The following is a 20,948-nucleotide window of genomic DNA, read 5'->3' on the forward strand; positions in this document are numbered from 1 at the left end:
TTTATATTCCGTATAAAACTGCTGTTATGGAGTTTAAGAACATTTTTGTGGAAGTAATCTGTTTGCAGCAGGGAATATTAACTTACATTTCATTTGCAAGAGTAAGGCTGTATCGAGGAAGGTCAAGAAGGGATAATCTAACAAAACAGGGTAGATGTCTGAAGAAATTTATGAAAATATTTGGTATGGAAGACATGAATTCAGTAGTATTAACTCTTGAGGGAATTTGCATATTATTCCCCAGGGTACAATAAGTGGGCTAGAGTAGACAAATTTTATTTTGCAGAAATGTGTCCATTTAATTGAGAGCTTTGACATTTCCAATAATTATTTCAGATCATGAGTCAATAATAACAATAATAACTAAAATAAAAATGCAGGTTAATGAAGTAAAAATGAGACACTAGTGTTTCCCCACTTACCTGTTAAAAAGAGAGGAATTTAAGGGATGGTTAGTGGAAATTATTTGGAAGTTATTAGGGAAAATGGAAAGTACTTTAGAAGTTATAGTTGGTGAGTGGGAAAAAATGAAAGTGTATTTTAAAAATGGGGTAGAAATGAAAGAAAGAGATGTGGTTAAGAAGTAACACTATTTAGAGGGGCTGAATAGGGGAATCGCACAGAGCAAGAAGAGGTACAGATGCAGAGTGCTGAAGAGGAAATTAGTGAGGACTTGGATAATGTGCATGAATTTAGAAAGATTGCTGCTGAGCAACTGTTTTTTTTTTTTTTTTAACTCTAAAGCACAAAACACTAAGTACAATGACTTAGGCAACAGAAAGTTGAAAGGTTGTTGCCAAAGTTAAAAAGTGTATAACAAGAAAAATAACTATAGATCCTGTAGAGGTATTAGAGATACTTCACAAATTTTATAAAGCAGAGAAATGTGGAAATCAAGAAAAAGAACAAATGAAAATAATTATGAAAGACTTAAACATGCCAAGGGTAGAGGTGGCTGAGGCTCAGCAATTAACCGATAAGACAGTAGGAGATGAGATAAAAACAGTGGTGTATAAGTAATCTACAGGAAAGTCTCAAGGAATAGATGATGTCCTTCTATTCTAATGTTGCAGCATTCTTTACATGAGGGATCCTCCACCAAAGCCATCCTGACGTCTGGCCAGTATACAAGAGCTTTTAAGTACTGCTAGTACATGGGACGTCGCACGTATGGCTTAGGAGTACATGAGCCATAAAAGCGGCATCCACAAATACAGTCCTCAGGACTTCTCTCCCGCCATTCCGAATGCCATCCTCGATCATCTCTCTATTCACACCGAGTCATTTGCTGCTGGTCCAGTTTTCAAATAAGTGCCCTGTTGGGGTTTTCTTTTTCTCTTGCTACTGCTTTTTGTTGTGAGGGTTTAATGTCATCCAGGAAAAGCAAGTGCTAGTGTAGGAGACAGATTCCACATAAGGATAGTCGCACCCTGTGTTTCTTTTGCTGGGGGCCTATGCATGACTACAAATCCTGCTCTATTTGCCAGGCCTTTGTTCCTAAGACCCTACATAGCCATCTTTCATCCCTAAATATTTACTTAGAAAGTCAGCGAATGAAGTATTTATCTGGGGATGTTATAGAGGGCACTTCTGGGCCTACTGTTGAGCATGTGTTTAAGAGGAGGGCAAAGAAGTTGGGGCCTGAATCTTCAGCTGCGCCTCCTATCTCTGATGTCTGTCTCAAGGCTGATAAACACCCAGAGATCCATCTGGAGGTTGGCTTGGGTTCCTTGACAGGTACTGTTTTGGAGGCTGTCAAAGAATCCGCCTTAGGCACAGCCTTTGAGGCAATGCAGACGTCTGCATCAGATGGTCAGGGGGAACCAAGGCTCATTATTTCAGAAGGTCCTAGGGGTATCCCTCAGATTCTAGTTAGTGAGATAATTCCAGCTTCTGTAATTGAGTGCAGGCCTATGTCTGGTCCCTCCACTTTTCATCAAGCAACTGTGCGGTTTAAAAAGAAACAGAAAACCAAGCACATTTCTACACATAAGACTCCACAATCCAATTGGGAAACCTTTTCTCAAGGCTTGCTTAATGCACACATAGCCTCCTTCTGCTGTTCCTGTTTCTCTTTTAACTTCTTCCCCACTCAAGAGAGTTGGGGACCTAGAATCCTCAGAGGATGAGGGCTCTTCTGATGATGAATCCTTGGCCTACTCCTCCCAAATTCCACCCCCCTAGAATATGCTTCCCCTGAGGAAATGTCTAATGGCAGAGGTTCTCCAGTAGGTGAGATCACCTTTGGGGAAACCATAGCTAAAATGAGGAATTGTTTTTAAATGTGACTGCTTTCAGGTTTCTGATGTGTAGAAAAGATATGATTTTTTTTTTTACAAATGGAGTCTCCTTCCAATTCAGCTGTACCTCCAGTCTTACCAGACTTTTTGGATGCATTTTCTTCAGCATCTAAGGCTCCAAACTCTCAGGCACCTACCCATAAAGGCCTGATAGGCTTTGGCTCTTCTTTCTCAAACCACTCAAGCAGTTTCTGACCTTCCAAACTTTGATGTTAAAACTCGGGTGATGTCTGTTTTGGGAGCTTCTTCTCAGGTAGCAAGCCACTCCATTAAATGTACTTATGATGCAGCAGAAGCATCTTCTAGGATAGCTGCATCTCAATCTGCTCTTAGGAGGTATTCATGGTTGAGGCTTCAACCACTTCTAGATGACATCAAAGCAAAATTAATGGTTTGATAATAGTGCTTTGTTTGGGGCAGCAGATTTAAGTCTTTGCAGGAGAAAGGTAAGGAACTACAGGACTTAAAATGTATCTTTATTGCACCTCTTCCTAAACGTCAGAGGAATTATCCCTCAGGTGTCTTCTTTTTTTTTTTTTTTAGGAAACAAGCTTCCTTCCCACTTCTACAAACAAGAAGTGAGGTAGGAGAGCTCAAAAGTCTAAACACACTCAGCCAGTTCCTGCCCAGAAGCAACCCTTTCCAGACAAGCCAGGGAGTCTGTAACTACCACACTCATCTCAGTCTTACTCCTCTTTCTGTTTGTCTTTCCCTGTCTCTTCCAGTTTGGGAAACTATTACTCAGGACTCATGGGTCCTTTCCATCATCAAACAAGGGTACTTCATGGTCTGGAAAACTCTTCCTTCATTTGTGGGCATTCCACAACCACATCATGACCAACTGCATCTATTTCCAGAGGAGCTTCAGGAGTTAGTACATCAGGGAACAATTCAAGAAGTTCCTCTGAGAAAGGTTTCACTCCAGGATATTTCTCATACCCACTGAAAAAGGCCCTTGGAGACCCATTCTGGATCTTCCTCACCTAAACACTTTTGGTTCCTACCTTCTGCATCCTGTCCCTGCAAACCTTGTTTCCTCTTATTCTTCCTTAGGCTTACATGGCCTCTCTGGACATAAAGGATGCTTATCTTCACATTCCTATTCATCCCCTTTACAGGAAATGTGTATGTTTCTCCATTACTTCCTTGCACTTTCAGTTCTCAGCTATGCCCTTTGTGAATACCTTTGGGGCAGCAGAAAGACCAAAGTGCCTGGCTCCTGTAATTGCTTACTGCAGACTTCTGGGCATTCAGGTTTACCCATACCTGGATGATCTTCTCTTTCTCTCTCCCTGTCCAGAGAGCCTGGAACAAAATCAACAGTTCACTATTTCTCTTCTGCAAAGGTTGGGATTCACAGTAAATTTAATAAAAGTCCTTTCTTAAACCCTCACAGGACCACATCTTCCTGGGGTGCGGGTTGCAGACAAATCTCATGCTGACATCTCTTCCTCCTCCTAAAGTTTAGTCTCTCATTTCCTTCTTCCAAAGTCTTCTCCCTCTTCATTCTTTTACAGTCAGGGAGTTTCTCAGGCTCCTGGGGTTCATGTTATCCATCATTCCCATGCTACCTCTGGCCAAATTTCAAACGAGGAAGTTTCAGTGGGTACCTGAAATCAGTTTGGGTGCAGCATGCATATCCACTAGAGTTTGTGGTTCCTCTTCTCCCTTGTCTAAAAAAGGAACTCCTTTGGTGGATTCAGCAGATTTCCCTAAACTCAGGCCTTCCTCTGCATCCTCGTCTTCCCACTCAAGAGGCGTTTACATATGCCTCAGACCTAGGATGGGGTGCAGCCTTTGCTTCCATGAAGGTACAAGACCTCTGGTCTTCTTCTCAAAAGAGGAGCATATCAACATCAAAGAGATGAGAGCCCTCACATTAGCTCTTCAGGCTTTTCGTCCTCTTTTTCCATCCAGGACATCTAAAAGTGTTTACCGACAACACCACAGTTCTGTGGCATGTAAACAAACAGGGGTCAAAGTCATACCTTTTGTTCAGGCTAGCTGTTATGGCATAGGAACTGGCAGTTCAGTACCAGGTGACTCTTCAGGCAGTTTCTCTTCCAGTCAGAGTTTTGTGGCAGACACTGTTAACAGGTCTGTGACTCAATCCCACGAATGGATGATTCACAGGGGTCTGTTTCTGGACATTGTCTCCTAGTAGGGTACTCCCCTCTGAACAGACAACTTCCTCTTTTTTTGTCCCAGAGTCCCAGGTCCTGTGGTTTGGAGGGTGGATGCCCTATCAGTTTCATGGAAGGGGTTGTTTCTTTCTGCATTCCCCCTTTTCCTCTCATTCAGAAAGTCTTGCACAAAATTCAGCAGGACAAACCAAAAATCTTGCTGGTGACCCCATTTTGGCCAAGACAGCATTGGTTCTCTCTACTGCTGCATTTAGCCAAGGGCAATCATTACAAGTTACATCACGGGATGGACCTACTCACACAGGACAAAGGATTCATTATTCATCCACATCTGTCAACCCTGCATCTGACTCTGTGGGTGATGGGCTTCAGATTCCTTTCGGACACCTTTTTTTATAAGGATGTGCTTAGGGTACTGCAGGAGGCCAGAAAACCCAATACTAGGAAATCCTACTTATCTAAATGGAAGAGGTTTTCTATCTGGTGTTGTTCACACAACCTGGATTCACTGTCTATGGATGTTCCATTGGTTCTTTCCTACTTATGTGAGTTGTTCCAATGATGGTTTGGTTTACTCCTCGGTGGAAGTCCATTTGTCAGCCATTTCTGCCTGTCTGCCTTTGACTCCCCCTTTGACTTATAGGTTAGAAGTTAAACTTTCTCAAAGGCATCTTTCACATTAGACCTCCCAGGAAATCTGTTCTTCCTCCTTGGGATTTGAACTTTGTTCTGGAGAAACTGACTGCGGCTCCATTTGAGCCTGCAGCTACAGCTTTTTTGCAACACTGTACTTGGAAAACTGTTCTGTTACCAACTTTGACTTCTGCCAGAAGGGTATCTGAGCTTCAAGCCTTAATGGCTTTCCCACCTTTTCTGATTTTCCATAAGTACAGGGTTTCTTTGTGTACTAACCCTTCCTTTATGTCCAAGGTTGTGAATGAGTTGTTTCTTAACCAATCTATTCATTTGCCCCCTTTTTTCCTTTTCCACAATCCTCTAGTGAGAGGATCTTAAACACTGTAGATGTGCATAGACAAACTTGTATGTTATTTGGATAAAACTAAGGCCATCAGGAAATCTGATCAGCTATTTGTTTCTTTTCATCCCAGGGTTCTGGGAATGCCTGTTTCCAGGTAGACTATGTCCTCTTATTTTTCAAAGACTATTTCCTTTTATTATGTCTTCCATGGGAAGAGCCTCCCTTTTCATATTAAGGCCCATTGTGGTAGGGCTGTGTCTTCTTCTTGTGCTTTCTTTAAGGATGTGGATACTAATTCCATTTTAGAAGCAGCTACTTGGACCAAAAGTTGGATGGCATCTCCATAGCACAAGCTGGTTTTGCTAGAGCCATTCATCTTGGCTTTCTAGAGAGCTCTTCTAGTCCTTCCTCCTCCTGGTTTTCTTCCTGAGCATTGGTATTCTCCCTCATGTAAAGAATACTGCAACATTACAGTAGAAGGACATAGAAAAAGTTCTGTAAAATCTTACTATAACCATAGAGGTTCTTCTCTTCTATGTTGCAGTTTTCTATCCCTCTCTCCTTCCCCATTGCCTGCTTTTGTTTCTGGATGTCTGATAACCTCCTTGTTTCCTTGGACTGGCGTTCCTTCTGGGACATTCAGTTCTGAGGATTGTACATGCAGACATCTCTTTTATGGCCAATGCACTTCTAAGCCATGTGTGCAGTGTCCCACACTCTAGCAGTACTTCAAAACTCTTGTATATTTATTGGCCAGACGGTTTGCCCTTGGAGTAGGATTCCCCATGTAAAGAATACTGTAACATAGAAGAGAAGGACATCTGTGGTTATGGTAAGATTTTTACACAACTATTCTGTATTCTTGGATGTTTGGAAACCAGCAGAGAAGAAAGTGATAAATATCTGTAAGGTTTTGTTTACCAGTATTTTAAAATGAGAAACTCCAGCTACATCTTGGAAAAAAGCTGTGGAGGCTGTAATACCTAAAGATGATAGACTCATCACATCCAGCTTCATATAGGCCCATTTCAATTGTAAACCATAATTGTAAAGTGTTGTCTATAATGGCTGCAAGAATGGAAAAGATGCGGCTAAAGTTGATAGATGCAGATCATTATGGTTTTTGTGGATGAGAGGCAAACATTTGACAACATTAATAGAACATTGATACTCCAGAGGGAAGCAGAGTATGAGAAAATACTGCCATTACTGGGTCCTGATGAGTAGGGCAACATAAGTATTTACATTCACTGATACAGCCTCTGAAAGTAACCTTATTATTGTATCAGGGATCAGAGGCATTCCTGTCTGATAAGTTGCATCTGAATAGAGGAGCCAGGCAAGGGTGTCCTCTTTCCCCTTTTTTTGTACTACATTTAGAACCGTTGGCAAGAAAAATAAGGAATTCAGAAATTCAAGGATGTAACTGGTATGGTAATCAAGAAAAGTTGGCTTTATTTGCAGGTTATGCTGGTTTGTACCAGATAAATCCAGAAAATGACATCTCAGTGTTGTGGAACATTCTGAGGAGGATTCTAGAAAATGACATCTCAGTGTTGTGAAACATTCAGAGACGGTTTCAAGTGTTTTTTTTTTTTTCAGGATATAAAATTAATGAAGATAAAGCAAAGGCTGTAAACTATGTACCCACACATGAAGTTCAGCAATACCCATATTTATGGGGACATGATAAAATTAAGTATTTAGGAGTATAGGTTAAAAGGATTATGTTATGGCTGCTTAGGATATATAGGGAGAGACTTTAAAAGAAGATAATACAAAAGCTGATAAACTGGACGTTGTTGTCAGTGGCTATGGATAGCAAGATACAAGCAGGAAAATGTTTACTCCATTTAGTTTTATACAGAGATCAGGCATATTTTTATCAATCAGAGAAGTCATTGTGGACAGTAATAAAGATTTGAAGGATTTTATAGGGGAGGGGGGGCAAAAGTCAAGTCAGATAAGTAGCGGATCTCTAAAATAGAGCAAGGTAGTTTAGGATTATCTGAATTGAAAGGATATTTCAGATGTACACAGTTAAGACTCTTATACATAACACTAGCAGAAAGCTACAGTTCAAAGTGGGAAGAGATGATGATGAAGCGGGGAGGAAATTCAAGAAATAAGGAGAGAATGGAATTTTGAATGCAGATCATTAAGGAGGAGAATAACAGTCATGCAAAGTATTTATTTTCATAAAGTAGCAGAAAATATTCTAAGTACTAAGCCAACATGGGAATGGAGAAAGATTCGGCAAATAGGGATGACTGCAGTTAGAGATACAGAGGGCAGGCAAGAGGGGCTGGAATTTACAGAGGAAACTGGCAAAAGAACCAAGGTATTGGAAGCAAATAATTAGAAAGGGAAAGATAATAAAATGAGAAGAGGCCAAGAAGACATTTGGACTGCAGGCTAAAGACTGCCTTCCCTATCAGGGATTGATATCAGAGTGTAGGCAAAGAGAAAGGGATAGGGAATCCTATGTGAAAGACCTGCACAGGTAGCATTTTTAATTGAATCTAGAAAGGAAGCTGCTTTAAAAAAAGGATAATTAAAAGGGCATTTAAAATATTTTAGAATAACTATATGAATCAAATAGAGGAAGTTAGAAAAGACTGAGAAGAGTGTTTGGATAATCAGTTAAAGAAACAATGGGAGTTCATGTGTTTGGCTTCCAAATATGCAGAAAAATCTAGAAAATTTAGGATTTTTGCTTGGAAGTGGTTGCATATTTTTTCTTACCCCAAGCAGACTCCAAAGAATTTTTCCTCAGGTAGATGGCAAGTGTTTGGGGGTGTGATGGGGAAGAAAGAAGTAACTGGGAGCATATGTTTTGGGAGTGTACTGAGTTAGCAGACTTAAAAAATTCCCTAGAGTACACTGTCAGAAACACCAGGCAAGCAAACCTAAGGAAATTTTTTTGTGAGCTGGGATACAGGTTCTGAATTGCCTAAATATAGTAAGGCCTTGTTGAGTTTAATTCTGGTGGTTGCCAAAAAAGTACTTGCTCTAAAATGGAGGTCAAAGTTTTCATAATTGATGTAGTGAATATTGTGACAGAGATAAAAGGACTGGGAACAGGACCTTTAGAAAAGGATAGGAGCAACTTGTATAGAAATAGTCGACATTGTAGGGAACAGTACATGCAGAAAACATGTTTGGAATTAACCAATTTATATAATGTTGGATTGATTATATTGTACAAAAGAATATATGTAATGTATAATTTTGTAACTGTGAACAAGTTAATATGGTTTGTTTTCTTTTGTATAAATTTGTTTGCCTGTGTCACAAGTAATAATTCAGTAAATGTTTTTTTAAGTTTGCCTTATTTGGAGTTGATACTATTTTATACTTGAAAATTTCAGAAAAGGTTGTTTTAGTGCTCTGGAACATTTTGAGACAGTTCATTTTGGGATCTGAAATTAATGAAGATAAAACAAGAGTCTATTGCAGTCAACTTTGTACCCACTCCTGAAGTGGTTCAGCAGTGCCCATATTTATATTTAGGTGCATGTATTAAAAATAATCTTGTTATGGCAGCTAAGGATTTGTGGGAAGAAACTAAACAAAAGTTAATACAAAATTTGAAAAAATGAAAGAATTTGATTATCAATAGCAAGGTACAAGTAGTGAAACTGTTTAGTGTCTACAGATAAGTCATATTTTGTCAACCAGGGGAGGAATTGTGTATGACGATTTATAGAGTTGACTGGATTTATCTGGGTGGGGTAAGCAGGCGAAAGTTAAGTGGGATAAGGTTATTCTTACAGTAGAACAAGATAGCTTAGGATTACCTGATTTGAAGGGATATTTTACAGCTGTACAGTTAAGGCTCGTATACACAACACAAACAGTAGGTTATAAATCCAAAGTGGAAGTGGGTGATAAAACGAGGGATTTTAAGAAATAAGGAGAAAGTAGAATTTTAGATGTAGGTCCTTAAAAAGAACAGCAGCCATACAAATTATTATATTCATAAAGTAGCGAAAATAATTCTAGGTTCTAAACTAACACAGGAATGAAGAAAGGAGATTTTGCCAAATGGGTAACAGCAAGTAGGGGTATTGAAAACGGTCAAGAGAGGGTTGGAATTTACTGGAGAAAATTAGCAAAGGAATTGTATTGGGAACAAATTACTAGAGAGGGAATGGTAATAGAGGGAGATGAGGCCAAGCAGTACTTTGGACTACAGTTTAGTTTAGTGAAGGCAGTGTTGCCAGCTAAATTATTGTGGGAGAGACTGCACCAACGTGTAGGTATTTTTTTAATGTAGCTATTTTTAGTAGAAGGATTGCAGGATCTTTTAAGACCAAGTTCTCCCAGAACTATAGCTAGCTTCTCCGGTGCCCTTTTCATCTCTTAGTTGGAGATGATAAAAAAAAAAAAAAAAAAAGTCAGGTCCTGTATGAATGAGGGTGCGACAAAATTTACAGTTAACTGTAACAAACCACTTGGCACAAACCACTTGGCACAAATTTAACTACAACCTGATGCACTTGGGTGGCTGCCCCGCTCACCCCACCCTGGCTATGCCTCTTGGTTCTCTGACCGTTCAGAAGGAGAAAAGCAGTGTACATTATCCGTCCTTCACATGAGACTTTAAACCAAGGCCCCATCTGTTGAGTTTGTGATAGCTAAGGGGGATGTAAAATATCCCACTGCATCTATCAAAAAGTAGATTTTTTTTATTTATTTACATAACTTATATACAATGCTTATTATTTACATATCGAGTATCTATTATTTACATATATTTACAGACTTTTGCATTTTATGCATAGTTTTAAGTTTGCCCCCCACCCTTTTTTCCACAGCCAAAATCATATTTTCTCCAAACTTTTTGCCAAAACACGTTTTCCGTTAAATTTGATTTATTAACTCTTTCAGTCATTATTGTCCATATAACATAAAATGTAATTGTCCGTTTTTTTAGCTTCTTTGTTTTTTTACCACCATAAAAAACAAATTCAGCCATATTCATCTTTATCTGTTCCACTTTTTTATATTCCTTTAACATATTACGTTTATGTATTTCATTCTAGAAATGTTTTACCCTTGTACAATTCAAAAACAGATGTTCCATATTCTCATATTCTCCACGTGTAGGACATATTCTATCTTGTATTTTTTTATGTGGCATATTTGCCTTAACAGGTAAACTTCTTTTGGATAATCTCCATAAGAAATCATTGCATTCATAAATCTTTTTGTACCATATAAATCTCATTTTTATTGCCTTCTTTTTCTCTATTTCTAAATCTTTCCATAGAGCAGTATAATAAAATGCTTTCATAATATTATGTTGCCATTCTTTTCTATTCTTTTCAGTTTTATTTTTAATTTCCATAACATATTTTTATTTTGATATTCTCTAAATTCTTCATTTACATCTTCTTTGAGTCGTTTACCTGCCTCCATTTTTCCCAAAACACTTTATCTTTATTTTTGACAATAATATCAATAATATTTTCTCCTTTTATATGACATTTGAAGGCTTTATATCATTTCATTGATATTGTATATGCTGTTAGGATTCAGCCAACAGCTGTGTGTCAGAATCATGGCTTAAGCTCAATGCCAAAAAAGTGTCATCATTCCCTTTGGAAAAAACCCAGTTCATATGAATTACCACATTGATGGTAGTCCACTGGGCACAGAAGGTGTTGTAAGAGATCTGGGAACACAGGTTGACAGCAACCTCACTTTTGAGCACCACATTGCCACTTTGGACAGAAAGTCCTTCTATGTGGCACATCGCATTACTAAGGGTTTTGCATCCAGGAAGAAAGAGGTCATTGTCTCCCTCTACTCTTCCCTCATTAGGCCAGTCGTAGAGTACAATGCCCCATTTGGCATGTACCTCACTAGACACCTGCAACAACTGGAGAGGCCACAAAAGTACCTCACAAAGAGGATCCTAGGCCTTTAACACTTGTACTATATGTACAGACTCAAAAAACTCCAACTATTCTTTGTCTCATATCGCCTACTTAGAGGCGATCTCTGCTTGACTTGCAAAGCCATGTCTGACCCAGCTCTTTTAGAAATGCTACATCTAAAGAAATCCCAGTACTTCCACACCACACACTCCAGAGACCTCAACCTCTACCACATTCAACAGAATGTGCTGGAGGAACAGGTTCATAACCCAGAGACTGCCCATGCTATGGAATAGACTTCCCATACATGTCAAACAAAGCACCTCACTGGCCTTCTTCAAGAGAAATCTTGATGAGTGGATGGGAAATAGAAAATTCACCCCAGGGATCACTTCAGTGGCTCTACTTGACAGAGGCACTGGGAACTAAGGTCAGGTAGCACAATGCCAAGGTAATCATATGGGCTAGGCTTGTAAAGGCTCCAGGGCCATTAGCCTAGTACACACCTATGAACCTATGAACAATCCCAGTCTTTTGTTCTTTTTTTATATATAATATTCTTTTCTTGACTGGATTCAACCTGGGCAACCCTTTATGTAAGTGAAAATATGTTCATTAATTTTTTCATATTTTGTGGGAATCATATTTGCTATATAAGCAATTATTCCTATCACCATCATATTTATCAACTAAGCTTTCTTTCTATATGAAAATCAAAATGATTTCCATGGTTCTAAGTAAATGATTCTTTTGAGTCTAGACGTAGTAAGGCCTTAGAAAGTTTAATAATGTTATTTGTTTGAATAACATTTTCCATTGTTCTTCTAGATACACATTTTGTCCGAACTTAATTCCCAAAACTTCTATAACCTCCATATTAAATTGTATATCTTATGTTTCCTATCAAACCAAAACCTTTACTTTTTCTTTATACATAATCCAGTTTTATTTAATAATATGTTTTGCTTTTGAATGACTGTTTGTTTCCATATGTTCTTTACTACTTGTCATTGTTAGTGTCATCAGCATCGGCATATATTACTGGTAATTGTAGTTTATTCAGTATTCTATATCTTGCCTTGTCTGTCATGCTCTTAATTTTCTTTACTATCATATTAATAATCAATGAAAATATAATATTACTAGCTGGACATCCTTGTCTTATTCCAGATCTTATTGAAGCACTTCACTAATCCATCCATTAACATTAAGTTTAACAATATTTCTATTGCATTATAAACTGATTTAAATACATTTATTACTCTACTAATGTTATATACATTTAAAATATTCTATAATAGTTCATCTTGAGTTCTATCATATGCTTTACTCAAGTCTCCTATAATGATTTTGGCATTAAATTTTTTGTTTATATCATCCACAACTTCTTTAACAATCTACAATCTTTAATAATCCATAACAAGTCTTGCGCTCCTTTTCTGCCAAATACAGTTGGCTCGTATAACTTTCCCATTCTATTTGTCAATCTCTTTGTTACGATTCTCATAAAAATCTTTTCATCTATATTGTTTAATGTTATAGTTATCCAATTCCTTATATCATCTTTGTCTCCTTTTTCCATATAAACTCTATAACCCCTATACATATTTCTTTATAGCTTATTCCCATTTCCAACCATTTATTCAGTACTTCTGTGAATTTAGCTTTTTGCCAATGTTCCATATCATTATACATATTATATTCAGTAGGATCTAAACCTGTTGATGTATTCATATTTTTGTCTTTCAGCACTTCATTTAATTCTTCAATACTTGTGCCTCTCAATAGATATATAGTATCCTCCATATTTAATTTCCTTGTTTCATATCTTCTTTTGTTTTTTTTTTCTTTTTTGATATATAAATCAGATACATAATCCTTAATTATTTCTTTTATACTTTCCTGTGTTACTTGTATTCCTTCTTTATTCTTTAGCTCTTTTATTAATCTTTTTCTTCATTAACTAATTTACTCTAGTAAGGTGCTACTTCCTCTTTTTTCCCCTTGTAAACAATGTTTCCTTTATATAAAAGCTTATTAATCTTTATTTGATTCTTTTCATATATTTCTCTTTCTTTCACATAAAATATTCTCATCCTTTACTACATTACAAAATATTTCTTTGGTTAATATGTTATACACATTCCTTTCTCTTATTTTCAGTACATTCTAAAAACTTTATATTTTTCTTTAAAACTAAACCACTGTGTGGTCCAGTTTTCATAAAATTCTCTCCTATCTATATGATTCTCCCATAGTGTATATATTACTTTCTTGTCATCTTCTTCAAGTTCTTTTTCAGCTAATCTTTTAATTGCTTTTCCTGTTTTCATATAATCTTCCTTTTCATGTATTCTTATCCATATAGCTAAATGATCAAAAAATCTGGTCTCTTTACTCCTTGCTGTATAATTTTTAGATCTTCCGATATCATAAAATCATTTTCAGTAATACTTTCATTTCTCTTATAAGTCCAGTGACTATAGTCTCATACATATAATTTGCCATATTTCATGATTTCATTAACTATTTTAATATCATATTCTTTTTTTGTTCATTCTTAAATTACAATTGAAATCTCTTGCTGTTATTATATCCATATTAACACTTGCATAATTTAATAACGTTCTAAACATTTCTTCTTTCTTTTTTGATCACGTATACATATAAGGCTGTAATTCTGAAAATATTATTTTTCCATCTTAAATCTGTTATAGTGAGGCATCCTAAGTCCACTATTGTGACAGCTGATATTTTAGTGCTGTCTTGACGTAATATACATATGCATGAACACATTTCCTTTCCCATGTTCCAAACAGTTCCATTCCATAATCTTTCTGCTTCTACTCTCTTTCACTGCTATTGATCTAATAGTCTCCAAAATAATCATATTAGCATCTAATAATACCCACCATTCTAATATGCCAATTCTCCTCTTAATATTTTTCATACTATTAACATTAACGGCAGATATATTCAGTTTCTAACCAGAAGAGCAGAGCAAACAAGTAGAAGGAGGAAATCATCCTTTGCCTTTTTATTCTCTTTTGCTAGCATGTCTTTGTATTTTCTTTTCCTTTCTTTAACTCTTTTTCCTATAGAATTCTTTCTTCCTTTCACTATTTGCCAAGCCACATATTCGTTTCCACTTGTATCAGTTTTTGCTTCTTATTTTTGCCTTCTTTAACATTTATATTTGTAATCGTATCTACTTCATTCTGATTTACATTTTCTCATATTGTGTCTTTTTCTTGTTCCACATCTTGTATAACCTCGTATACAATTTGTTATTCCTCATTTTCACAATCTAACCAAACATTTATTTATTTATTTTACATTTTTTATCGGGTAAGTGTCAGACAGTGAGCTGAAAGCCCATTTTCACTAGAAACCTGGGGAGAAAAGCTGCATACATATGAATAATACATGTTTTACAAAGTAATAAAAATAAGCAAATAAAAGTTTTACAAAGTAATAAAAGTCACAAATAGTTATACAAAGTAATTGAAGAACAAAAAGTAAAAAATAAGACAGAGAAAACAAACATGCCCAGTGTTACCACACTTTTTCATTTCACATTTTTTTGCTTCATGCCCTGTGTGATCACGTATAAAACATTTCCTTTTGTTACATTCAGTAATCAAGTGATCATCTTTTCCACACACACACACACACACACACACACACACACACACACAAAAAAAAGGTTTTGGGCTGACCCCTATATTTAACAAAACCTTTATAGTCATTCATGTTTAGAACACTTGGTATATGCTTCACATTGTTATTTTCCATGTTCAGTATAACCCCACATTCCCAACCTCTAGTCCACAGTCCTCTTTCATCATAAATCTTTGCAGTGTTCATCACATGTTTACAAATAGTCATTAAATATATTTTTAATTCAGCAGCCTCTATTTCTGTTCTAAACTATACCATTATCCTTTTCTTAGTTTGGCTAAAAAAAAGGATTGAATAACATATTCTGACCACAGATAAACATTCTTTTTTAACTCACAATTTCCTAAAAATTCTCTATATTGTCCATTTTCAAATAAATCACAGAAAGTCTCTTTATTAAGCAAAATAAATGCTCTTACCTCTTTTGCAGAGACACAAAATGGTGAAGTCAATGAGTCCCAGACATCATACTTATCAAGTCCTTTGTCCTTTTTACTACTTATTTGAACAGTATACCTTTTAACTTCTTTAATTTCTTCTCTCTTGCTTCAACTGTGTACAAGTGTTCTCTTCCGATTTACTTTTCCTTCCTTCCTTCTTCTATCTTCTCCATTATCTTGCTCCATGATGCAACTGCCCCATTCTCCTGCTCGCTCTGAGCTTTTAACTGCTCCAGATAATCATCCTGCAACACTCTGGACTGGAGGGTTGTAATAATGCATCCCGTTTGGCTCTCCAATTCACTTTCAAAACAGCTTCTGCTGCAACACTTCTTCAGTATCGGCTAGCTGTTCATCCACTATGTAACTCGGCTCCAAAGTCTTCTCCTTCGATACTTGCACTTCAGCAATATTTCCATCAGCCTCCACATTTGATAGTGATTCTGCCATTTGCTTAACAACACTTTAGAAAAGATTTCTTCCTCTATTGCTTCTCTGGTTTCTCGGGGTGCCTGCGCACCTGGAATGGAAACTGGAAGACAATAGCGTCACACACGATGCTTTCCCCCTACGAAAAGAGTAGGGGAAGTTCCCCGATGGCCTGGCCAAATTTCGTCTGGTAGTATAAATACCACCTCTGGTCTCCCTGAAAGGAGGCTACTAGTCTAGTGGGACTTACCTGGTCAAAAAGGTTGAATAAATGAAAAATAAGAGTCATGGTGTTTGATTATGAAAGTATTGTACTTGTTTTTTGTTTTTACAGGAAGAAGACCTTGGGAGGTTGGAAAAAGGCTTGGTTAAAAAAAATAGTACATGTCAGTTGCGGTTATTTGTAGTGCTGTAGGGTGCATTTTAACATACCCAAGCAACATATTATTTTGAATACCCATTGGAAAATCTGCATATCTATTTCAGTTTTATTGTGTTAAGGACAGTCCATCCAGTTGTTTTGCATTTATGCCACCCCCCCCCCCCCCCCCCACACACACACACACACACACACAAACATACACATTGAGACAAGGACTTAATTACTTGAACCTTTGCTACTTATTTTCCAGAAATGCTTATTGTCTCTGCACATTGTAGTTTACCTAACCCCCCCCCCCCCTTCCACCCATTGGAGTCCTGTACTTGTTTTCCACTTTATTCACTTCTGTATTGTAGAACTCCAGAAACCTATCCCACCTTGTTTTTTAATCAAGTCATATTGTTTTATTATATCGCTTATGGAGTCCTGGTTCTGTTTATTTTTTTTTTTGTGACTTCATTTTCAGCTCCCCCCCCCCACCCCCAATCTTCTTGTGTTGACCTGTACAAACCTTCACCCACAGTGTCACTGTTAACCTAATTTGTGTACCCTTCCCACATTTTTTCAATATCTCCGTCCCAGCTATATGAAATTGCCAAATATAAATATATTTTTTAGATATTTTCTCATGCCATTCTCCATATTTCTTTGGCCCATGCAAACTCCACCATGCATCTGCTATCCCACTGTGTTTGCTTTTTTTTTCATAGCGGTTTTCAAGTTTAAATCTGACTGTGTAAGGTTATCGTTTCTTGTGTATATAATTTGCTTACCCTGAAATAATGCTCTGCATTTCTTTCAAAACTTTTTCCACAGTGCTTCCCTTACAGTCCCTTGAGGAAGCAAATAGATTTTGATGATCTAGTTGATTTAATCTCCATTGTAAAGCTTGACAAAGCATGCAGTGACATTGACTGAAAGTAACTAGAAACCCTGCAAAAGGGTGATCTTTTTGTCAGGAAGTAGGTATTAATGAAGGTGACCTCTTCAGTGAACTTGGTGATTTATGTGGCATTTACTTGTGTTTTTGGAAAAATGGCATCACCATTTTGCTGTTGATGGCTTGGCATTTGAGGAATTAAAGTATACTTCAGTTAAACTGATCTAGTAAGAGTCCTGTGATAACAAGGGTCATGGGGACAGGGAACAGCCAACAGCCTGCTAGCTTCCCTTGGAGGGTTATGTCTCTGCTTGATTGCCATATGATAGTGGTCAGGAGGCACAGCCACATAGCCTGAAAGAACAGTAGACACCTGAACCCGTGTAGGTGCACATGTGAGCGTACACACTACTTATACACATGATGCTGGGCCATCGTGCTTAATGACTGGGTTTTGGAACCAGTGGAAGCTAGTGATCCAGAAAGTAGTCCATCAGTTTTTACAGTTTATCTTTTTCTGCAGCTGTCTTTCCCTTGTAATTAAGGCTTTCTCAAGTTCATATTCTAAATTTTAAGCTTTTCTTTTACATGCTACCCATCATCACTTCCAGTTTTAAGTAGGAGTTCTTATAAAAAAAAAAGGAAATTGCCACAATCCATTTAAAAGTATAATATATTACAAATGCTTATGTTGTTTGTGGAATGTTAGATATCCAAGCATCAGTCTGGAGAAAATAATATTCTAATGTTTGAATTAATGGTTTCTTTTCAGACAGAGTTCCGATTTTTTTGGCTTAAATCCAAACTAGAGGAAGAAGCAGGAGGATTAAAAGAAGTATCTAAAATTAATCCAGTAAGTTATAGCTCTTTCTTTGTAATATGTACATTATTGCGAGTGTCAGAATGCAAATATTTTTCTAGTTTGTCTAAGTATTGTTTTGACAATAACACACCTCAGCTATTTTTGTTTTATTTTCTAACACCATGCTTTTCAGTGATTAAGCCCCTGGACCTTGTTCATCTGTTCCCCATCACAGATGCAAGAGCATGTCATAGCCTGGCCTCTTCTAGGCAGCCATGAGTGATTTTCCATTCTCTGGCCCTGACCCCTACATCCAGTGGTTAACATGTACACTCACAGACATAGGAAGTTTCTGTATACCTTCCCGTGCAAATGTGCACATTCACACACCTTCACACATTACTGAAGACTACCACGTGGACAAAGCTTAGTAGACTAGTGTGTGCATCTCTGGCCTGTATACTGCATGTTATGCAACTTTCTCTATCCAGTTGTGCTGGCCTTATAGCATTGCAGCAGGCTAGACTCCCTCCTTTTCTTTAGTATTGGTAAGTAATCAGCTGTTTCATATGCAACTGCTAGGCTTGCAGTCCAGGGGACCATTTACTATTCATCCTTCATCATTTCCTCCACCACTCAAGTTTTAGTCCATCCCACCATGTTCAAAGCTTTCTCTCTGCACTATAGAGCCTAGTTCTTGAACGTCTCATTTCATAGGAGAAGGCTTTTTGAGCACCATACATAATGCATTTCTGCTAGCTGGTGTAGCATTGTTTTTGCTAAGCAGGGTTCTAAATCCTTTAAGAAGACATTATTAGTAGAGAAACCGTATTGGAAAGTGCTCATAAAGTCTTTATTTTAACCTCTGCTTTCTTTAGTCTGAGTGGTGACACCATCTGGTAGTTTTCCACGACTCCTACTGGTAGTTCAGTAATCCCACTGTTGAGAGTAAGAGACAGTTTTGTGGTGGAATAAACATAACTTACAAAAACAGTTGGGATCATTGGTGAAGAGCTAGAACTTTTAGTTTGCACCCTACTACAGTGCAAGAGGCAAGACTGAACTGAGCTTAAGAACGCAAAATGTATTTGCCATTGTACCTGGATGGCCAATAGCCTTTGAACAGTTCTAGATCCCTGGTGTTTAAAAAAATGTATACTTACTAGCAGTTTGCTGCTTTGACTGTACTGAAGAAGAGGGAGACAAGATTGTAAGTTACGGGAATTAATATAGCATGTTTGTGATGTAATACACTGGACTAGGTAGTGAAAACATGTTAAGCCTTTAACCTTAATTTGTTTGTCGAAGGCTTTTGTACGAAGATTGATTTCATGATGTTTAACTAACTGTCTCATCGTTTGCCAGCCTTGGAAAGTGTACTTTTAAAAAAGAGTAATAAGAATACACTTCAAATGTAACTGTTTGCAGATGTAAAACATCCAAGCTAAATCCAGGCATGCTTGTTCACTATATTATAGATAGTATTGCATTGTATTAACTTGTGCACACTGTGATACCATATAAAAAAAGGCATCTGGAGGTGATTAATTGTTAGAGATAATATTGGGGTTTGAAAAAGTGTAACTCACACTCACAGAAATTTAAATATTTGTTGTTAGTGAAGCCAAGAATGTCAAGGACCATAAGAGTGAAGCATATCTAATCTCCTGACCTGCCCATACCACAGAAACAAGTGATAACAGGGGTTGGGGGGGGGGAGGCAAGCGGTTCTCTCCATTCCTACCTTTCGATCTTCTTGTAATAGTTTTTTGGTGTTTGTCAGTATCACATTCAAAGTGTCCATAGTAAACGCCCTGGAAGGTAGTATGTTCCTTGACAAATATGTAGACTCCACCACAGTCGCTATTGGGCATGAAGGCATGAAAATTGCAAAACCCTCGTATAGCGACCGCATTCTCGTTACATTTAAACCATGTTTCGGTAACTACACAGACATGGATGTTTTCCAAATGCAGGCGTGTCTCAAGGTGAGGCAATTTATTCTTTAGATTTCTAGCATTAAGGAGAGCTACCTTAATATGGTCTGATTTTTGGGACTGATATGTTAGTTACTTTGGAAAGGTCGTCAACTCTACTTCACCTAAAAAAAGGCGCCATGAGGCAGCAAGGGCTTTTGGAAGTATGCAAAAGCCTTGAAAGGAGAGATGCAAGCCATCCTTAGTGAAGCAAAAAACTTGACTGTCAGTTATTTCGTCCCATGCTGACACATACCCCATCCCCCTGGAATGTCACCAGCTGTTTTCCAGTTATTGAAGCCAGTTATTTTTTTCTTTCTATTGAGGCATCATTTGAGGTGAAAGAAGGATTCCAGTCAGGACTAGCATCCTTCCTGCATTTGTCTCAAGTGGTTCACTCCCACATGCACCACTACCATGTTGTAGTCCTATTTGTCAAGAGTTGGGGTCCTTGGGGGCCCTTGTAACATCAGAGATCCAATTAAGGCAGTGGCATCTGATGTTAAGGTTTATTAGGTCATATGTTAGATAATTAATAAAGAGAGAGAGAGAAAATAGTGGCACCAAGGACTGAGGCTTGGAGAGCACCTGTTTTAGATATCCTGATTTGGAGAGGATGTTATTGACATAGACTTGAAATGTTCTGTTTTTGCGATATCTCTGAAACCACTTTAGTGAAGCGGTACCAGAGCTGAGGTTGCTGAGTTTCTGAAGAAGCGGTGTGTGAACGACAGTTTCAAAGAAGCAGGTTATATCCATGAACAGGCCTCCTGTGAGCATAGAAGTATTCATATTATTAAAAATGTGAAAAGTGGCTGTACATAAGGCAGTCATGGTACTGAATGGGTTTTGAAACCCATGTTGCTCATCTCAAAGAAAGCTGTAGTTTGTGTTGAAATATCTGCTCGTGAACCAGTTTTTCAAATATTCTAGATAAGGGTGTAGTTGGCAATAGACCTATAATCCTTGCATTCCTTTGGGATAGAGATTTTGAAGAGTATGATTTTAGTATTATATTTTAATGAATCAGGGAATACACCTGAGGTAAGT

At 37.5% G+C, this 20,948-nt stretch overlaps 1 protein-coding gene across 1 annotated transcript in view; it reads left to right on the top strand.

Annotated features, from left to right (window-relative positions):
- Positions 1 to 20,948, top strand: part of SNUPN (snurportin 1) — a 645,353-nt gene that overhangs the window by 415,384 nt on the left and 209,021 nt on the right. The window contains exon 6 of the mRNA XM_044077234.1: positions 17,893 to 17,973. Within this exon, the coding sequence (XP_043933169.1) occupies positions 17,893 to 17,973 (81 nt within the window). The remainder of the gene's footprint in view (positions 1 to 17,892; positions 17,974 to 20,948) is intronic.

The sequence above is a fragment of the Protopterus annectens genome, chromosome 7.part0 (genome assembly GCF_019279795.1).
Source record: "Protopterus annectens isolate FY-2018-M chromosome 7.part0, PAN1.0, whole genome shotgun sequence".
Taxonomy (NCBI): Eukaryota; Metazoa; Chordata; order Ceratodontiformes; family Protopteridae; genus Protopterus; species Protopterus annectens.